The sequence below is a fragment of the Zygotorulaspora mrakii genome, chromosome 1 (assembly GCF_013402915.1).
Source record: "Zygotorulaspora mrakii chromosome 1, complete sequence".
NCBI lineage: Eukaryota > Fungi > Ascomycota > Saccharomycetes > Saccharomycetales > Saccharomycetaceae > Zygotorulaspora > Zygotorulaspora mrakii.
In genome coordinates, this window is record NC_050719.1 from 124,153 (window position 1) to 138,274 (window position 14,122).

The 14,122-nt window shown below is 40.2% G+C and overlaps 5 protein-coding genes across 5 annotated transcripts; 4 read left to right on the forward strand and 1 right to left on the reverse strand.

Annotated features, from left to right (window-relative positions):
- Window positions 1-14: 14 nt before the first annotated feature.
- AGP1 (amino acid transporter AGP1) lies at window positions 15-1,970 on the reverse strand (the record flags this gene model as incomplete). The annotated part of the gene is made up of 1 exon (XM_037285962.1): window positions 15-1,970. One exon carries the CDS (start codon window positions 1,968-1,970, stop codon window positions 15-17), a length of 1,956 nt encoding a protein of 651 aa, XP_037141857.1.
- A 1,202-nt stretch (window positions 1,971-3,172) lies between these two features.
- Window positions 3,173-3,478, forward strand: SMT3 (SUMO family protein SMT3; the record flags this gene model as incomplete). The annotated part of the gene is made up of 1 exon (XM_037285963.1): window positions 3,173-3,478. One exon carries the CDS (start codon window positions 3,173-3,175, stop codon window positions 3,476-3,478), a length of 306 nt encoding a protein of 101 aa, XP_037141858.1.
- Window positions 3,479-3,984: 506 nt separating this feature from the next.
- HG535_0A00700 (uncharacterized protein) lies at window positions 3,985-7,443 on the forward strand (the record flags this gene model as incomplete). Its single annotated transcript, XM_037285964.1, has 1 exon — window positions 3,985-7,443. One exon carries the CDS (start codon window positions 3,985-3,987, stop codon window positions 7,441-7,443), a length of 3,459 nt encoding a protein of 1,152 aa, XP_037141859.1.
- A 1,852-nt stretch (window positions 7,444-9,295) lies between these two features.
- On the forward strand, window positions 9,296-11,152 carry GMC1 (putative oxidoreductase; the record flags this gene model as incomplete). Its single annotated transcript, XM_037285965.1, has 1 exon — window positions 9,296-11,152. The coding sequence occupies one exon, from the start codon at window positions 9,296-9,298 to the stop codon at window positions 11,150-11,152; it is 1,857 nt and encodes a 618-aa protein (XP_037141860.1).
- A 479-nt stretch (window positions 11,153-11,631) lies between these two features.
- On the forward strand, window positions 11,632-14,046 carry HG535_0A00720 (PSP1 family protein; the record flags this gene model as incomplete). Its single annotated transcript, XM_037285966.1, has 1 exon — window positions 11,632-14,046. One exon carries the CDS (start codon window positions 11,632-11,634, stop codon window positions 14,044-14,046), a length of 2,415 nt encoding a protein of 804 aa, XP_037141861.1.
- Window positions 14,047-14,122: the final 76 nt, after the last annotated feature.

Consider the following 14,122-nt stretch of genomic DNA (forward strand, 5'->3'; position numbering starts at 1 on the left):
GGTTAATATTTCCCTTAACACCAAAATGCATAAATACGGCGCCATACTGGACCGTTCTTCAGTTTTTCCCTATACTCCTCATCTTCTTGTTTGAGTAATTCTTCGTCGAAAACTTGTCTGTGAGAATCCAAGTCGATATCCTTGGCCCTAATGAAGAAAATTAGTGATCTTTTCCAAATGCAGTAGCCAATGTATAGAGCAATCAAACATAGCATTGCCAGATAATTCTCGAAGAAATTTTGCGCATCTAACCCAGATTTTCCAATAGGTGCTATAGCAACCCAAAATTGAGCAATCAAAACAGCAAACATCATAAAAGCTGCATAGTATGATCCCCAAACTCCAAATTGTGCTTTGTAACCGAGTTCACCTAATGATCTTCCCTGTACTTTCAGGGCTCTTCTGAATCTAGTGTGAGAAATGCAGATCGCGAACCAAGTGAAAATCTGAGAAAGACCTGAAATGGCTAACAACCAGGTGAAAACCTGTTCCTCCTTTGAAGATGCTGCACAGAATGCGATGACACCAAATAAACTGGAAACCAGCATCGCTTTACCTGGCCTACCTTTTCTGTCAATGAACTTGAAAATTTTTGGAGCATAGCCCTGTTGAGCTAGCGATAGCAAAAGACGTGAACTCGAGTAGAAAGCTGAGTTACCAACAGATAGAACAGACAATAAAATAACAGCATTAATAAAATGAGGAACGACCCTAACACCATGGGATGCGATCGCAATGACATAGGGAGAAGCTTTCGTATTAGATCCACCAGTACCCATCAGTTCGCTAGAATTGTAAGGAACCAAGAAACCAAGTAAAGCTATAGAACCCAGAAAGATGCAAATAATTCTGTAAAGAACTTTCTTTGCAGCCGAAGGGATGGCCTTTCTTGGATTCGATTGTTCACTAGCGGTTAAGGCAATAAACTCAGTACCACCAAAAGCAAATGCAGCTGTGACAAAAACTGCCATAACACCTTTGAATCTATCGATAGCTTTTTCACCTCTGAATGCACCTGGATTAATCCAATATTCTGCACCGATGTAACCATCATTTCCTGCTCCACCAGCTGTGATGATGATACCCAATATAAAAAAACCAATCATCATTAAAATCTTACAACAGTTGAAAAAGAATTCTGCCTCTGCATAACCACGAGCACCAAAGACGTTAATCACAATAATCAACACATAAAATATTACAACGAAGACATCTGAATTAACTGTAGTGGTCCAGTATTGAATTGTCATTGAAGCCGTAACCAGTTCTAAGGGACAGACACACAACCATTGTAAACAATAAACCCAAGCGACTGAAAACCCAAATGAGGGACTAACCAAGATCGACGGATAAGCATTGAATCCACCACCTAAATTACTGTAGACGACAGCCATTTCACCTGCAGCTTGAATGATGCAGTAGATACAGGTACCCATGATACCATATCCAAGGAGCAAACCAGCTGGCCCTGCTTGGTTTAGTGATTTGGCATTACCAACTAATAAACCGGTTCCAATACCTGTACCGAGGGAAATCATCACAACATGACGTGGCTTTATAGTTTTTTTCAGACCTTCGCTCCCATCCTTGGCGGTAGGCCCATGTTTCAAAGTCGTTGTTCCAGAGCGCTTGTAATCGCTCAGCGTTCCTGGAGAAATGCATGTCGTTAGATCATTCTCCAAATCTTCCTCCGCTGTTGATGCAACTTCGGCAGCTCTAAAAGAATCTACGAATCTACGGAAAAAAGAACTTTTGGTATTTTTATAATTATATTCGCTTTCACTTGTCATTGTATTATCGCATTCGGGTGATTGAGAGGGCTGCCCACTTTTATCGAAGTATTCAACCTCATGCTCCTGCTCTAGTTGTTGATGCTTAGAATTCTCGCTGTTTTTCTTTATATTTTCCATTTCATAGGTGGGTGATATTATATCAGAGTCCGATGAACCATCAAGATCTTGTGCTGTCATGATTGATTATCCTTTTTCGAAACAGGCGTAGCCTTGTAACTAAGTGTAATTTAGTGGCCACTCAAAGAGATTTAGCGTAAGCACAACCCGAAATAATTGATTTACAGTACTTCTATTTGTTCATATTATTTATATATTTGTTCAAACGTGGGTGAAAGTCAAGATAAGTTTTGTCATTCCTTTTGTGGTACTTCTGCTCAGGTTTTGGAGAAAATGCACCACTATCATTTCTTAGAAGCTATCGATGGCGCCATCCGAGTCATGTAGATAAACTTTGGCAATGCGTTTCTCCAAGGTGAGAGGCGAAGGAAACTAAACACATTGATTTGCTGCCCGCGCCTCTTGCATTTTTCGGTGGGGCCTCATTCGCCCATTAGCTTGAAGTGACCTCCAAAGGGGCGACTCCAGGGCGGCGGCCGTAGCAACTGCAACAGAACAAGGAGCGTTGCACATTTTAGTAGCCATAAAATTCTCCTTTTCTTTGCTACACAGCCCTTTTCGTCTCAGTTTCTCTAATTCATTGCTTCCTTCACTTCTTTACTCTCATCAAAAGGCAAAGAATACTCCCTTCCTGTTCTTTTTATGACGTCTGCTCTTTTCTTTTCGGCGAGAAAACCTGGTTAAGAACTCAGTGAAACCAGAAGACCAGACACCTTCTATGCGGCGAAAAGCCCTCCATTGGATTTCTCGATGAATGCGGCATTAGCAGCCCCACTTCACAGAGACGCTGCAGGACCTAATTGGATATTTGGGCGCTCAAAATGCCTTTTGCAGAATTGCTAGGCATTTTTATTTCTTTTCTGGCTCCGCGGCTGCTGGTTACCATGCCGCGAGGAAAAAAGAAAGCGGAAAGGCACAGAAGGCGGCAAATGAATAAGAGCGAGGAGGGTAACTGAGCAGGGCCAAAAATTGATTCTGCGAGCGACTGCGTTACCCGACCGCTCTGTCGGGCTGTTTTCCAGAGCCGTCAGGGTAACCCCTTCTGCTCTATTTTCCGAGATTTCGGTGGCGAACGTATGCCATGGACGCGACAGCCAGCGGAAGCCCCTGTTACGTTTGATCGAAGCAGGAGCAGGGAGTGACGTGAACCATAGAAATTGGCTTCACTCGTTAGCGAACAGCAGGCTGCTGCTCTGTCTAGGACCACACAGATCGAGCTACGTTCCCTTACGGACTGAGTGGTGCAACTGTTTTCAACAAATATGTCTGAGACCCCCCCAGAATCCAAGCCTGAAGCCAAACCAGAGGTGAAGCCGGAGACACACATAAACTTGAAAGTCTCGGATGGCTCCTCAGAGATTTTTTTCAAGATCAAGAGGACCACGCCGCTGAGAAGACTAATGGAGGCGTTTGCCAAGAGACAGGGTAAAGAAATGGACTCACTGAGGTTTCTTTACGATGGTATAAGGCTCCAGGCCGATCAGACCCCGGACGATCTGGACATGGAGGACAACGATATCATAGAGGCCCACAGAGAACAAATTGGCGGCAATTCAGTGGCAGCGTGATGTAGCAGCGATACCTACATACCATACATACATACATACCACATTTCGAAACGCACTAGTCGCAAAATATGGGCATGAGCCCTTTGTATTCTAATCTTCCCGTGGCAGCTTGTGTTGTTAGTGAGGAGCAAAGGTCATGTGACCTGCTGCCTCGCATCTTTTCTGGACTTTTTCTGGATTTTTGGCGTCTGGCCTAATTAGGAAGCGCTCCCGGACAGGCTCAGCTGGCGCGCGCTCGAGATGGACAGATTGGTGAATCATTTGTGGATATTTGCTCTGGCGTCTTTCAGCAGGGCTAACGCGTTATACAGCTTCATGAAAAGTTGACGCGTTTTGGTAAATTCTTGTGAGTTGAAGTCCACATTTGCAAAACAAACATTTTCTTCATTTATATCGTAATGGTGTTTTCAAGAGTTTTAGTAGTAATGTCCTTTGCACTTTAGAGTGTTTCTTGAGAATAAAGTAAAGACTCAGCTGGGCTACTTTTTGAGGAAGAATCGCTCGAGATGTCAACGATGAATAAGAAAAGCTTCTCGACGATAAAAGGGGATAGCATTGGACCATGGAAGCTGGGAGAGACTCTGGGTTTGGGCAGTACAGGTAAGGTCCAATTGGCGTATAGTGAATCCACTAATCAACAGGCCGCCATTAAGGTGATATCAAAGGCTATATTCAACGGAAAAGTGAATGGCAATGGCTCCATTGCTGCCAATTCAACGCCGGATTCGTTGCCATATGGTATAGAACGCGAAATCATTATAATGAAACTTTTGAACCACCCAAATGTTCTGAGGCTCTATGACGTTTGGGAAACGGATTCTAACCTTTACATGGTGCTGGAATATGCGCAAAAAGGTGAGCTTTTCAATCTCTTGGTTGAGAGAGGTCCGCTACCTGAAAACGAAGCGGTTCGTTTCTTCAGACAAATCATCATTGGTATTTCATACTGCCATGCGCTTGGTATTGTTCATAGAGATTTGAAACCGGAAAATCTATTATTAGACCATAAATTCAATATAAAGATTGCCGATTTTGGTATGGCAGCTCTGGAGACGGAAGATAAATTATTGGAAACCTCATGTGGCTCACCGCATTATGCAGCACCCGAAATTGTTTCTGGTATTCCATATCACGGCTTTGCTAGTGATGTGTGGTCCTGCGGTGTTATATTATTTGCCCTTTTAACTGGTAGGTTACCATTCGATGAGGAAGACGGTAATATTAGAAATTTACTGTTGAAGGTGCAAAGCGGTAAATTTGAAATGCCAGACGAGGACGAAATTTCGCTGGATGCTATGGATTTGATTCAAAAGATACTTACCGTTGATCCAGAAGTCAGAATCAAGACAAGAGATATTCTTAAACATCCCTTGTTACAGAAATACCCAAGCATTAGTGATTCCAAGAGCATTAGAAATCTACCTCGTGAAGACACATATTTGCATCCTTTATCTGAAGGGAGCTCTTCAGATATCGACCCAACAATATTGCAGAATTTAGTAGTATTATGGCATGGCAGAGATCCGAATCATATTTCAGCTAAACTAAGAGAACCAGGCGCTAACGCTGAAAAGACACTATATGCGTTGTTGGATCGTTTCAAGAATGATACTGAAAAAGAAGCTGCTAGACAAAAACAGATAAAGAAAATTCAGTCTCAATCGGTACCAGTTCCAGATCCTTCGAATATTAAGAAAAGCATCAGTAAATCAAACGTTGCAATTTCACCAAAGAAAAGAACGAGAACATCGGTAATTAGTGTATCATCTGCTCACAAGAGACCAGTTTCATTCAATAAGATTTCAAGCATAACATACTCAAGTGGATATTCGTCAAGTAATTCAACTACTCCTTCCAAAAAAGTGCCTTTAAACTTCTCTTCCAATAAGAGATTATCGAATATTCTAACGCATAGCAACAACAGTTCCCCTACTCCCGCATCTCGCAATAAGCGTGTCTCTATAATCGATTTAGAGAAAACTAATCGACCACCTCCTGTTCCTTTAAATGTGCTGAAAGACTACAACACTGGTACCAAAACTAGGAGAATGTCAAGGGCTAGTATGAGATTATCTTTCAAGCCTAGCATGAAACGTGGCTCCATAACTACTAAGCTAATTTCTACTTACGCTAAACTTTCCGAGGACGATGATTGGGAGTACATACAGAAGGAAACAAAAAGAACAAGCTCTGATTTCGCTACGTTATGTGATGAGATTTTTGAGCATGAGAAGTTCGAACAGATTAGAAAGGAAAAAGAAGAGCTCGAGAAGAAGGTTAGGGAAACAAAAGAGCGTGAGGAAAGAGATAGAAGAGAAGCAGAGGCAGAAAAATTAAGAAACGCACGAGAAAAGGCAGAAATGGTGAGAAGGCAAGTTGAAGCTCAGCGGCAGATGGATGAAGAAGTAGCCAAGCTAAGAAACGAATTGCAAGGTCAGCAATTCGATGATTCTGAGAAAAATTCTGAAACATTGGAGGTAAACACTAGGTCAATTTCCGCTCCTATGGAGAGAAATAATAAAAGAGACTCTGTTGCCAATATTCAATCAAACATTGAAGACATTTTGCGTCAGCGAACGTTCTCATTACAGACTAGACCTGTTTCAAAACTGGATCCAGGTATTTTATATTCGGAGAATAATGAAGTTGACTCTGAGTCATCCCCGATTTTAGAAGATAAGAGGTTGCAAAATGAGAAAATGATTCTTGAAACCATAAGAAGATCGAAGTTTTTAGGTTCTTCCTTTGATATAAAAAAGGAATTGGATGCAGCTGAAAGGGAGCAAGCGAGAAAATACAAACAGAAATCAATGAATCAGGAAAGAATTACATCAACTACTAATGAACCATTCGAAACTCAAACATTGCCCAAAAATGCAGTAAGCTCGGCTCCATTGAAAGAAAGTGATGCAGCTAATGAACCGAGGAAGCTTTCAGAGATCAAAGTTCCTCAATTCACAAGAAAATCCAGGTATTTCAGTGAATCAAATAAAAGAATGTCAGTTCTATCGATGTACTCGACAAGGCAATCCTTCCAAAACTTGAAATATATGCTCAACGATCATGACGCGAACATTGACAATATCCCTGACTCACCAAGAACATATAGCGCGCAGGAACCTGAGTTTTTGTTTGAAGCTGTCAATGATGAAGCTGAACGGACTGGTGATAGTTCAAATGACGGTAGAATCTACGAAGTGCCCGACGAATTAGGACTCACGAAAGATGGCATGAAATTGAACTTTGCAGATAGGTTCAAAGAAAAAGGAAACAAAAAAGACTCAGAAAGAAATGAGGACGGTAATGTAAAGCTGCCTAGTTTGCCTCCATTAGAGGGCAAAAATGCAAGCGGACTAGGGATATATCAATCTTCGTCCACCGAGTCTGTGACAGAGTTGCAACCCCCAATTATTAAGAGCATGATACCGTCAGATAATATTGAGAAAACTAAAAATCATTCGACTTCGAAAAGTGAGATTCACAAGACCTCTCCTAAGGTTCCAGATGAACCACCGCTAAATACAATTATGAAAAAGAGAGAAAATGAAGGAGATGCCCAAAGAAAGCCTCTTCGGGATATCACTGAAAAGAAAAGTAACATGTCTTTTTTCAGAAAATTCTCAAAGTCTTCTAATGAGAAAGAAAGCAAGAGTTTTGAGGCAGAGCTTTATGCTAAGGTGAGTGCTAAACAACTCTTCAATGGTCTACAAACCTTGTTACGTGGTTGGACGAAGTACGGTTTGAAAGACGTAAAATCGTACCCAGAGAAGTTCACTCTTACAGGAAAACTATCAAATGAGAACATTTTATCCCTTCGTTCCACTTTATTCGAAATAGTCATTTGGGAGAGGGGAAACGCTAGTATCGTCGGTTTTAGGAAGAAAAGTGGGTCCTCTAAAACTCTGAAGAGGTTAGTGAATGAAATTGAAAAAGTCTTGGTCAAAGAGGGTGTTTTGAATAACTAGGCGCAGTCAGAGTTATCAACAAGATAGCAACTCTTCAAAAAAGAGATGAATGATATAAATTTATCATGTTGTATTAATAAGATTATAGTAGATACATACTATATTAGTGAGCCACAGTGATCGTCACAGATTTCATTGAACGCCACATCCCTTGTATATTAGAATGGATCCAGACAATTAGTCACTTAAATATTAAAAACATATTGAACTCTATAGTTTTTTCTTCGAGTACTGAATTTCAAAAATAATCGCCAAATGCATAATTACTTCAAAAGAACCAGCAACATTCAAACATCTTCAATTAGTCGTATTTCAAAATGAAAAATGAAACCAGATGAGTAACGTAGACTCTCATTAAATTTAATTTTCGATAGAATTGACACCACTGGCATTTTGAACTAGCAGTAAGTATCGTAGCGCTTGATAAATGTAAGGCTACAACTATAAAAGAGATCAGCGGCTATTAGCTATTATTATTACTATTACTATTATATGCGAAAAGAAGGGTTTCTTCGGAGTTATTGATATTATGATATTCAATTATAGAGATATATAAGTCCTTGATTTTCTATATCATGAAGTGAAATAAAACTAATTGCATTTAGATTAATATCTGGAAAATACGTCAGTATTTATACCTAATATTTTGTTGAAATATAAATCGAGATTGTAAGATATATTAAAGAGATGACTTATAAGAATCAGAAAGAGACAATTGGTCTGTAAAACAAAATAAACGAAGTCAGATGAAACCCTAACAGAATGTCAATCGATAATGGAAAGATATCGGATGATAATCTATCACGAGACGTTTACAACTCAGGAGTCTGACTACGAAGGAGTCTATGGCATGGAACATGAAATAACAGTTGTACTGTGGATTCTATGGGACTAGAAATGGTGTGATGACGATGAAAATTCTTCACTCGTCGTCCTCTCTTATGGTTCAATAGGTGCGAAATGCTAGGTATAAATACTGACGTATTTTCCAGATATTAATCCAAGTTCAATTAGTCTTATCTCAATTCATGATATAGAAAACCAAGGAATTATATATCTCTATAATTGAATATCATAGCATTATCATCAATGTCAAACCAAGTTACTATCGACAACGCCGAAGAAAACATTCTTTCTAAATATATTTCGCACCTATTGAACCATAATAGAGGACGACGAGTGAAGAATTTTCATCGTCATCACACCATTTCTAGTCTCATAGAATCCCTAGTACAACTGCTTTTTCTTGTTCCATGCCATAGACTCCTTCGTAGTCAGATTCCTGAATTGTAAACGTCTCACGATAGATTATCATCCGATATCTTTCCAGTGTCGATTGACATTCTGTTGGGCTTCATCTGGCTTCGTTTATTTTGTTGTACAGACCAATTGTCTTGTTTCTGATTCTTATAAGTCATCTCTTTCATATATCACAATATCGATCTATATTTCAACTATTATTCAGTTAAGTAAAATACAGCTCAAAGAAAAATACAATTTTTCGGCCAATCGTGACAGCCATCAATGAATGAGAGTAATGACTGACATGAATTAATACCAATATTTTCTGGTTGTTTGGCCGAGCGGTCTAAGGCGCCTGATTCAAGATTAATAAAGAACCTCGGTTCGAATCTTGTGTGCAGCAAACTGTCACACGTAGGAATCCTCAGGTATCGTAAGATGCAAGAGTTCGAATCTCTTAGCAACCATAATTTTTTTTGTTTTACAACCGCCGATCGGGGGCTTCCCATCAGTGGTTGCCAGGACAAAAGCAGTAGACAAGCGGAAAAGATGATAAGCCAAATAGATATCTCGTTAGTTCTGTTACCATTAAACAGCCGTACAATTCGTGATGATTGTGAGTTGTGCTGTAACTTGGCTGCTCGTACAGTGTTCTTTGTTTTTGCGAACGCTTTCGACACCCATTTACGATGATGTCAAGGACAGGACACATTTGATAGATTTAGAGGTCCGAAGTGCGTATAATGGTAACGATAGAAGAGTTCTTTCTGTAAATGGTCATCTTGACTCTTATGGGCCCACCATACGGGTGAATTCTGGCGATAATATAAGATTACATTTAAGAAATTCCATATGTTCCCAAAATGAGGTAAATAAAGGTAAAACATATTCAATTTGGAGAGAATACTGTGAAACCGCGCTACATTTCCACGGTTTAACGCCAATTGGTAACCAGAACGATGGAGTGCCCGGCTTCACTCAACCGCCTATTTTGAGTGGTGAAAGTTTTTGGTATAATTTTACAATCCCAGAGGAAACTTGTGGCACATTTTGGTATCATTCTCACTCTGCCGTTCAATATGGTGACGGCTTTAGGGGAATATTCATTGTTGATTGCACAAGATATAACCACCAGGTAAATAAAGTTATACATACTTTGCAGCAATCGGGCGAAATACAGAATGGAGTAATGCTTCTTCCTGAGGAAAACTTCGATGTTACGAATCTTTATGAAGAACAGGTGATCACGCTCAGTGATTGGTATTACAGTTGGAATCTTGATGTGGTTAAAGATAGGGTTCTTTCATATGATTCTACAACGGATCCCCATATTGACCAGTCTTTGATCAACGGCATTAGTGACGATAACTTACAATTCAAGCTACAGGATGCCACTGAAGGCATTTTAATACGTATAATAAACACTGGTATGTCAGGCACTCAAATATTTCATGTGGAGGGTCACAAGCTCGTAATTGTGGAAGCGGATGGTATTCTGGTTAATCCGTATGTACTCGACACACTCTCCTTGGCGGTGGGACAAAGGTACACACTTCTGGTGAAATTGGCGGATGATATCAATTACCGTGGCGTCAAAGTTGTTAATGGTTGCAGCAAAATGATGGGGTATATTGAAAAGACTGCATGGTTTGTAAAAGAAGCAGTGGATAAAGTTACTCTTGACTCACCGTCAAACATAAAGGCACTCCCTGGACTAGATAAAAACGAACTTTACAAAAGCCTGGAACCGACATATGAAATTTTTGAAGATAGGAAGGGCCTGTGGGTGGAGCCCGACATCAAAACGATTGAGTTGAACTATGAATATTTCTCAGACTCACACACAAAAGAAAAGTATGGCACCGGCATGTATAAAATGAATGGAAAGACGCTAAATGAATACTTAGAGTCTCCTGTAGAGTTCAACACGGGCCAAGTCGTGCAGATAATAATTAACGCGAATGATCACATGCGGCACCCTTGGCATCTTCACGGCCATCCATTTCAGCTCGTCTCTATTGGATCAGGCCATGAAGGAGCATTAAATATCAATGATCTTAATAATAATGCCGGAAGAAAGTATAAGGACGATATCAAGTACTGGCAGGAGACCGGCAAGACGCCCATGACAAGAGACAGTATCAACATTCAAGGCCGATCTTATGCTGTCATACGTATAATTGCGAATAGTCCAGGGTTTTGGTTAATGCATTGTCATATTGACTGGCATGTACAAAAAGGATTAGGTGTAGCATTTCATGAACTGGAGCCTCGTTCGCTCCCAGATTCCGTCGATTCAGCACAACCTCCTTCTCATACTGAGGAGATGCAGCAAGAAGAGAGTCATGGTAATGAAACTATCGATGATACTGGCACGCAGTCTTTTCCGCATCGTCACAAAGTCTTGGCCATCTACTTCCTCATCATGGTCTTCATAAACTGTATTGTATACCAAGTGATCATGTAGCACGTGACCATCGCTATTAACGAGTTAGATGGCCGGGCGATGAACCCGCCCCTTCTTTCACCACAAAGAGCCCTTTTTCGCAAGGTACGGGGGAGATTCGCACAACTTCATGATCAGCAATAGAACGGAAAAGCTTTGACAGGGCAAGCAGGGGGAAATAATAAGGCACTTGCAAGTCGTAAGGCCTTTATTATCGTAACTGTGGAGACTAGTATCCAACGAATAGTATATTTGCAACGTATATTTGGAAACTAGTCGAGTATATCAACATACGGATCAATCCAGTAATAGTGCTTTAAAGCTGCCAGGACAAAAGCAGAGTGGAAGGTTCCTTAATTACAGAGAAATTTATCAAACTGAAAGGGGGTTCTGCATATTGTAAGAAATTCAAAGAGCAGCATTGGTGTTTAAAGGATATCGGAGTGTGCTAACACCAACTAAAAGGTGTTTGATATTGTTTTTACCTTGAAAAAGCTACGATGAATACAAGTGATAGAAAAACTAACTACGGAAAGACTGCAATGGCAGCAGAACTGCCTTCTATTAGCAGTGCTACTAGCATTTCTGATAATGTCGGTCTGAGAGACTACTATGATAAACTTCTTTTCAAAAATAACAATGGAAAGTCCCTTACAGATTTGACGCAAAGGGCCACACAGGGGACAGCAGTGGTAAACAATGGTGTATATGTTGCTAATAATGGAAACAATGGAACAGTAACTGGCAGTGAATCAACAGAAGGAAAAGAAGAGCTATCGGCGAGTACTGGTCACAGTAGCCGTGTAGGCGGGGATGGGCAAAAAATGGACTTCATTAATGGGTTCAATGGTACAAATGGAATGCGGAATGGATTTAGACTTCCATTTAGCTCTTTCCAAATGACACCTTCAAATTCTGAACCGACTCCACCATCCGCTTCCTTATCTATGACCCAGCCTCAATCCATGCTCCAACAACAGCAACATCAACCCATTTTCAATTTCGACGAAGAAGCTACTATGGGCTATCAGCAAAATAGTGCTTCCATAAGTACTCCAGCTTTTTCTTTTGATTTCGGGCCAAATAATCGTCATCCCGTAAACTACTATTCGGGATCCTTGAGATCCGAACAAAATCCTATCGAATCATCTATGAAGAATCTCTCTTTAGAGGATCCTAATTCACAGCAGTACCCGAGCGCTAGGAGATCTTCATATATATCTGATACTTTAATTCATGGTCAAGTAGGATCCGCCCCTAATACATACGCAAATTCGATATTCAACATGCCTGGGGATAATGTTGCTCCAAAAACGATGAATTACCTCCCTGTATCCGGGACAACACAAATGGGTCATCCACAACCGCCACCCACAGCGCCCCCAATTACATATGGTAACGCGGTTCCTAACTACAATCAACAGCGCCGTCATACGCAGCCGGTGAATTCGCTATCAGCACCTTCGACTGCCAACGCAAATTATGGTCATGCTCAGATTGGTCAAGGAGTCTCAAGAAATAGATATCTAAACTATTCCAAGCAGCAACAACAGAGGCAGCAGGTATCAGATTCTTCAAATGGTGAAATGCTTCTGGAAAATGGCCTAGTGTTACTCGCTTCCCAAAAGCTTGTATCGTCAAGGGATTTACAAGCACTATATAAGGACTGTGGAACTAAATATTTCTCCAGTAAACTAGTATTCGAGTTCACAGATCATATTAAGTCACTCCTGGGTTCAAAAGTGAGTACAATCAATGACAGTAGAAAACAGCCATCAGTTCCCAGATTTTTAGCATTTTTGAAGAGTTGCAATTTAAACTACAATCCTCAGTCTGACGCTTTCGTATCAGATCCACAAGTTTCTCCAAAGAATCACACAACTAATGTGACAGCAAGTTCAGGCAACAATAATATTTCTAATATCCCCGCCCATGGTAATGTTAGAGAAAGAAGAAGCAATAGCACGTCTTCTTATTTACATTATAAGCCTTTGGTTCTTGTTGCCTTGAAAAATGGAAAACTGGAACTCTTATCAACACCGCAGAACACGAATATATCTATGCAAAGAGGTGACCTAATCATAATTGATGGCGATCGTGGTAAAGATCTTGCTCTAGTGGTAGAGCCTGTTGTAAGCTTAGACCTGGCTCTATTTGTCAATTTTTTGAAAAAGAAAATTCATTTCGATTCTTTGATAACAAGTAAGTCCCAGCACCATCCTAATCATACATTTATTCAAGCACTGATAGAATCAACGAAAGGACAAAGTGATAAATTGAACTCTAAACTTTATGATGTGATAGAGTTAACCCAGTTGATTGTGCCTTCAAAGCAGGTATTGAGATTTGCCACCACTTGGGAAGTTGCGACAAATTTGCATAATAAATTCCAGGATGAATTGAAAGCTTTGCATATCGCTCAATTAAAATTGCAGTCACTGAATAGTGGCTTCACTCACCATCACAACGCAAACTCTGTGACTTATAATGCACCAGCTTCTAAGAGTGATGGGAACCCAGCCCCTCCTGGTTTATCAATAAGGCCACAGCTAAATATCAAAATTCTGAATGCGGAATTCCAATTTGATAGAAAAAAATTGACTTTTTACTATGTCTGTGAGGAAAGGAATGATTTTAGAGAGCTAATCAAAGAGCTATTCAAATTTTACAAAACAAGAATTTGGTTATGCGCAATTCCAAACAATTTAGGAATTGACTCCAAATATTACGATTCACAGCGGAAAGAACTGCAGATGTACCAAGAAATGATGCAGCATTACGCAGCCGAAGATCTTACTGATGCAAATGCTCAACAAGGAGGGGGCTTTATTGTTGCACCACCTTTAAGTAAGATAGAATTGGATAATTTTCAAATTGGTGTTTACAAAGAATTGGTTTTGGAACTCTTCGGATAAAAATTTCCACGCTGATAGACGTTAGATAATATTATAAAACAATCAATATTTTTAATCATGGATGCATGTTGATAAA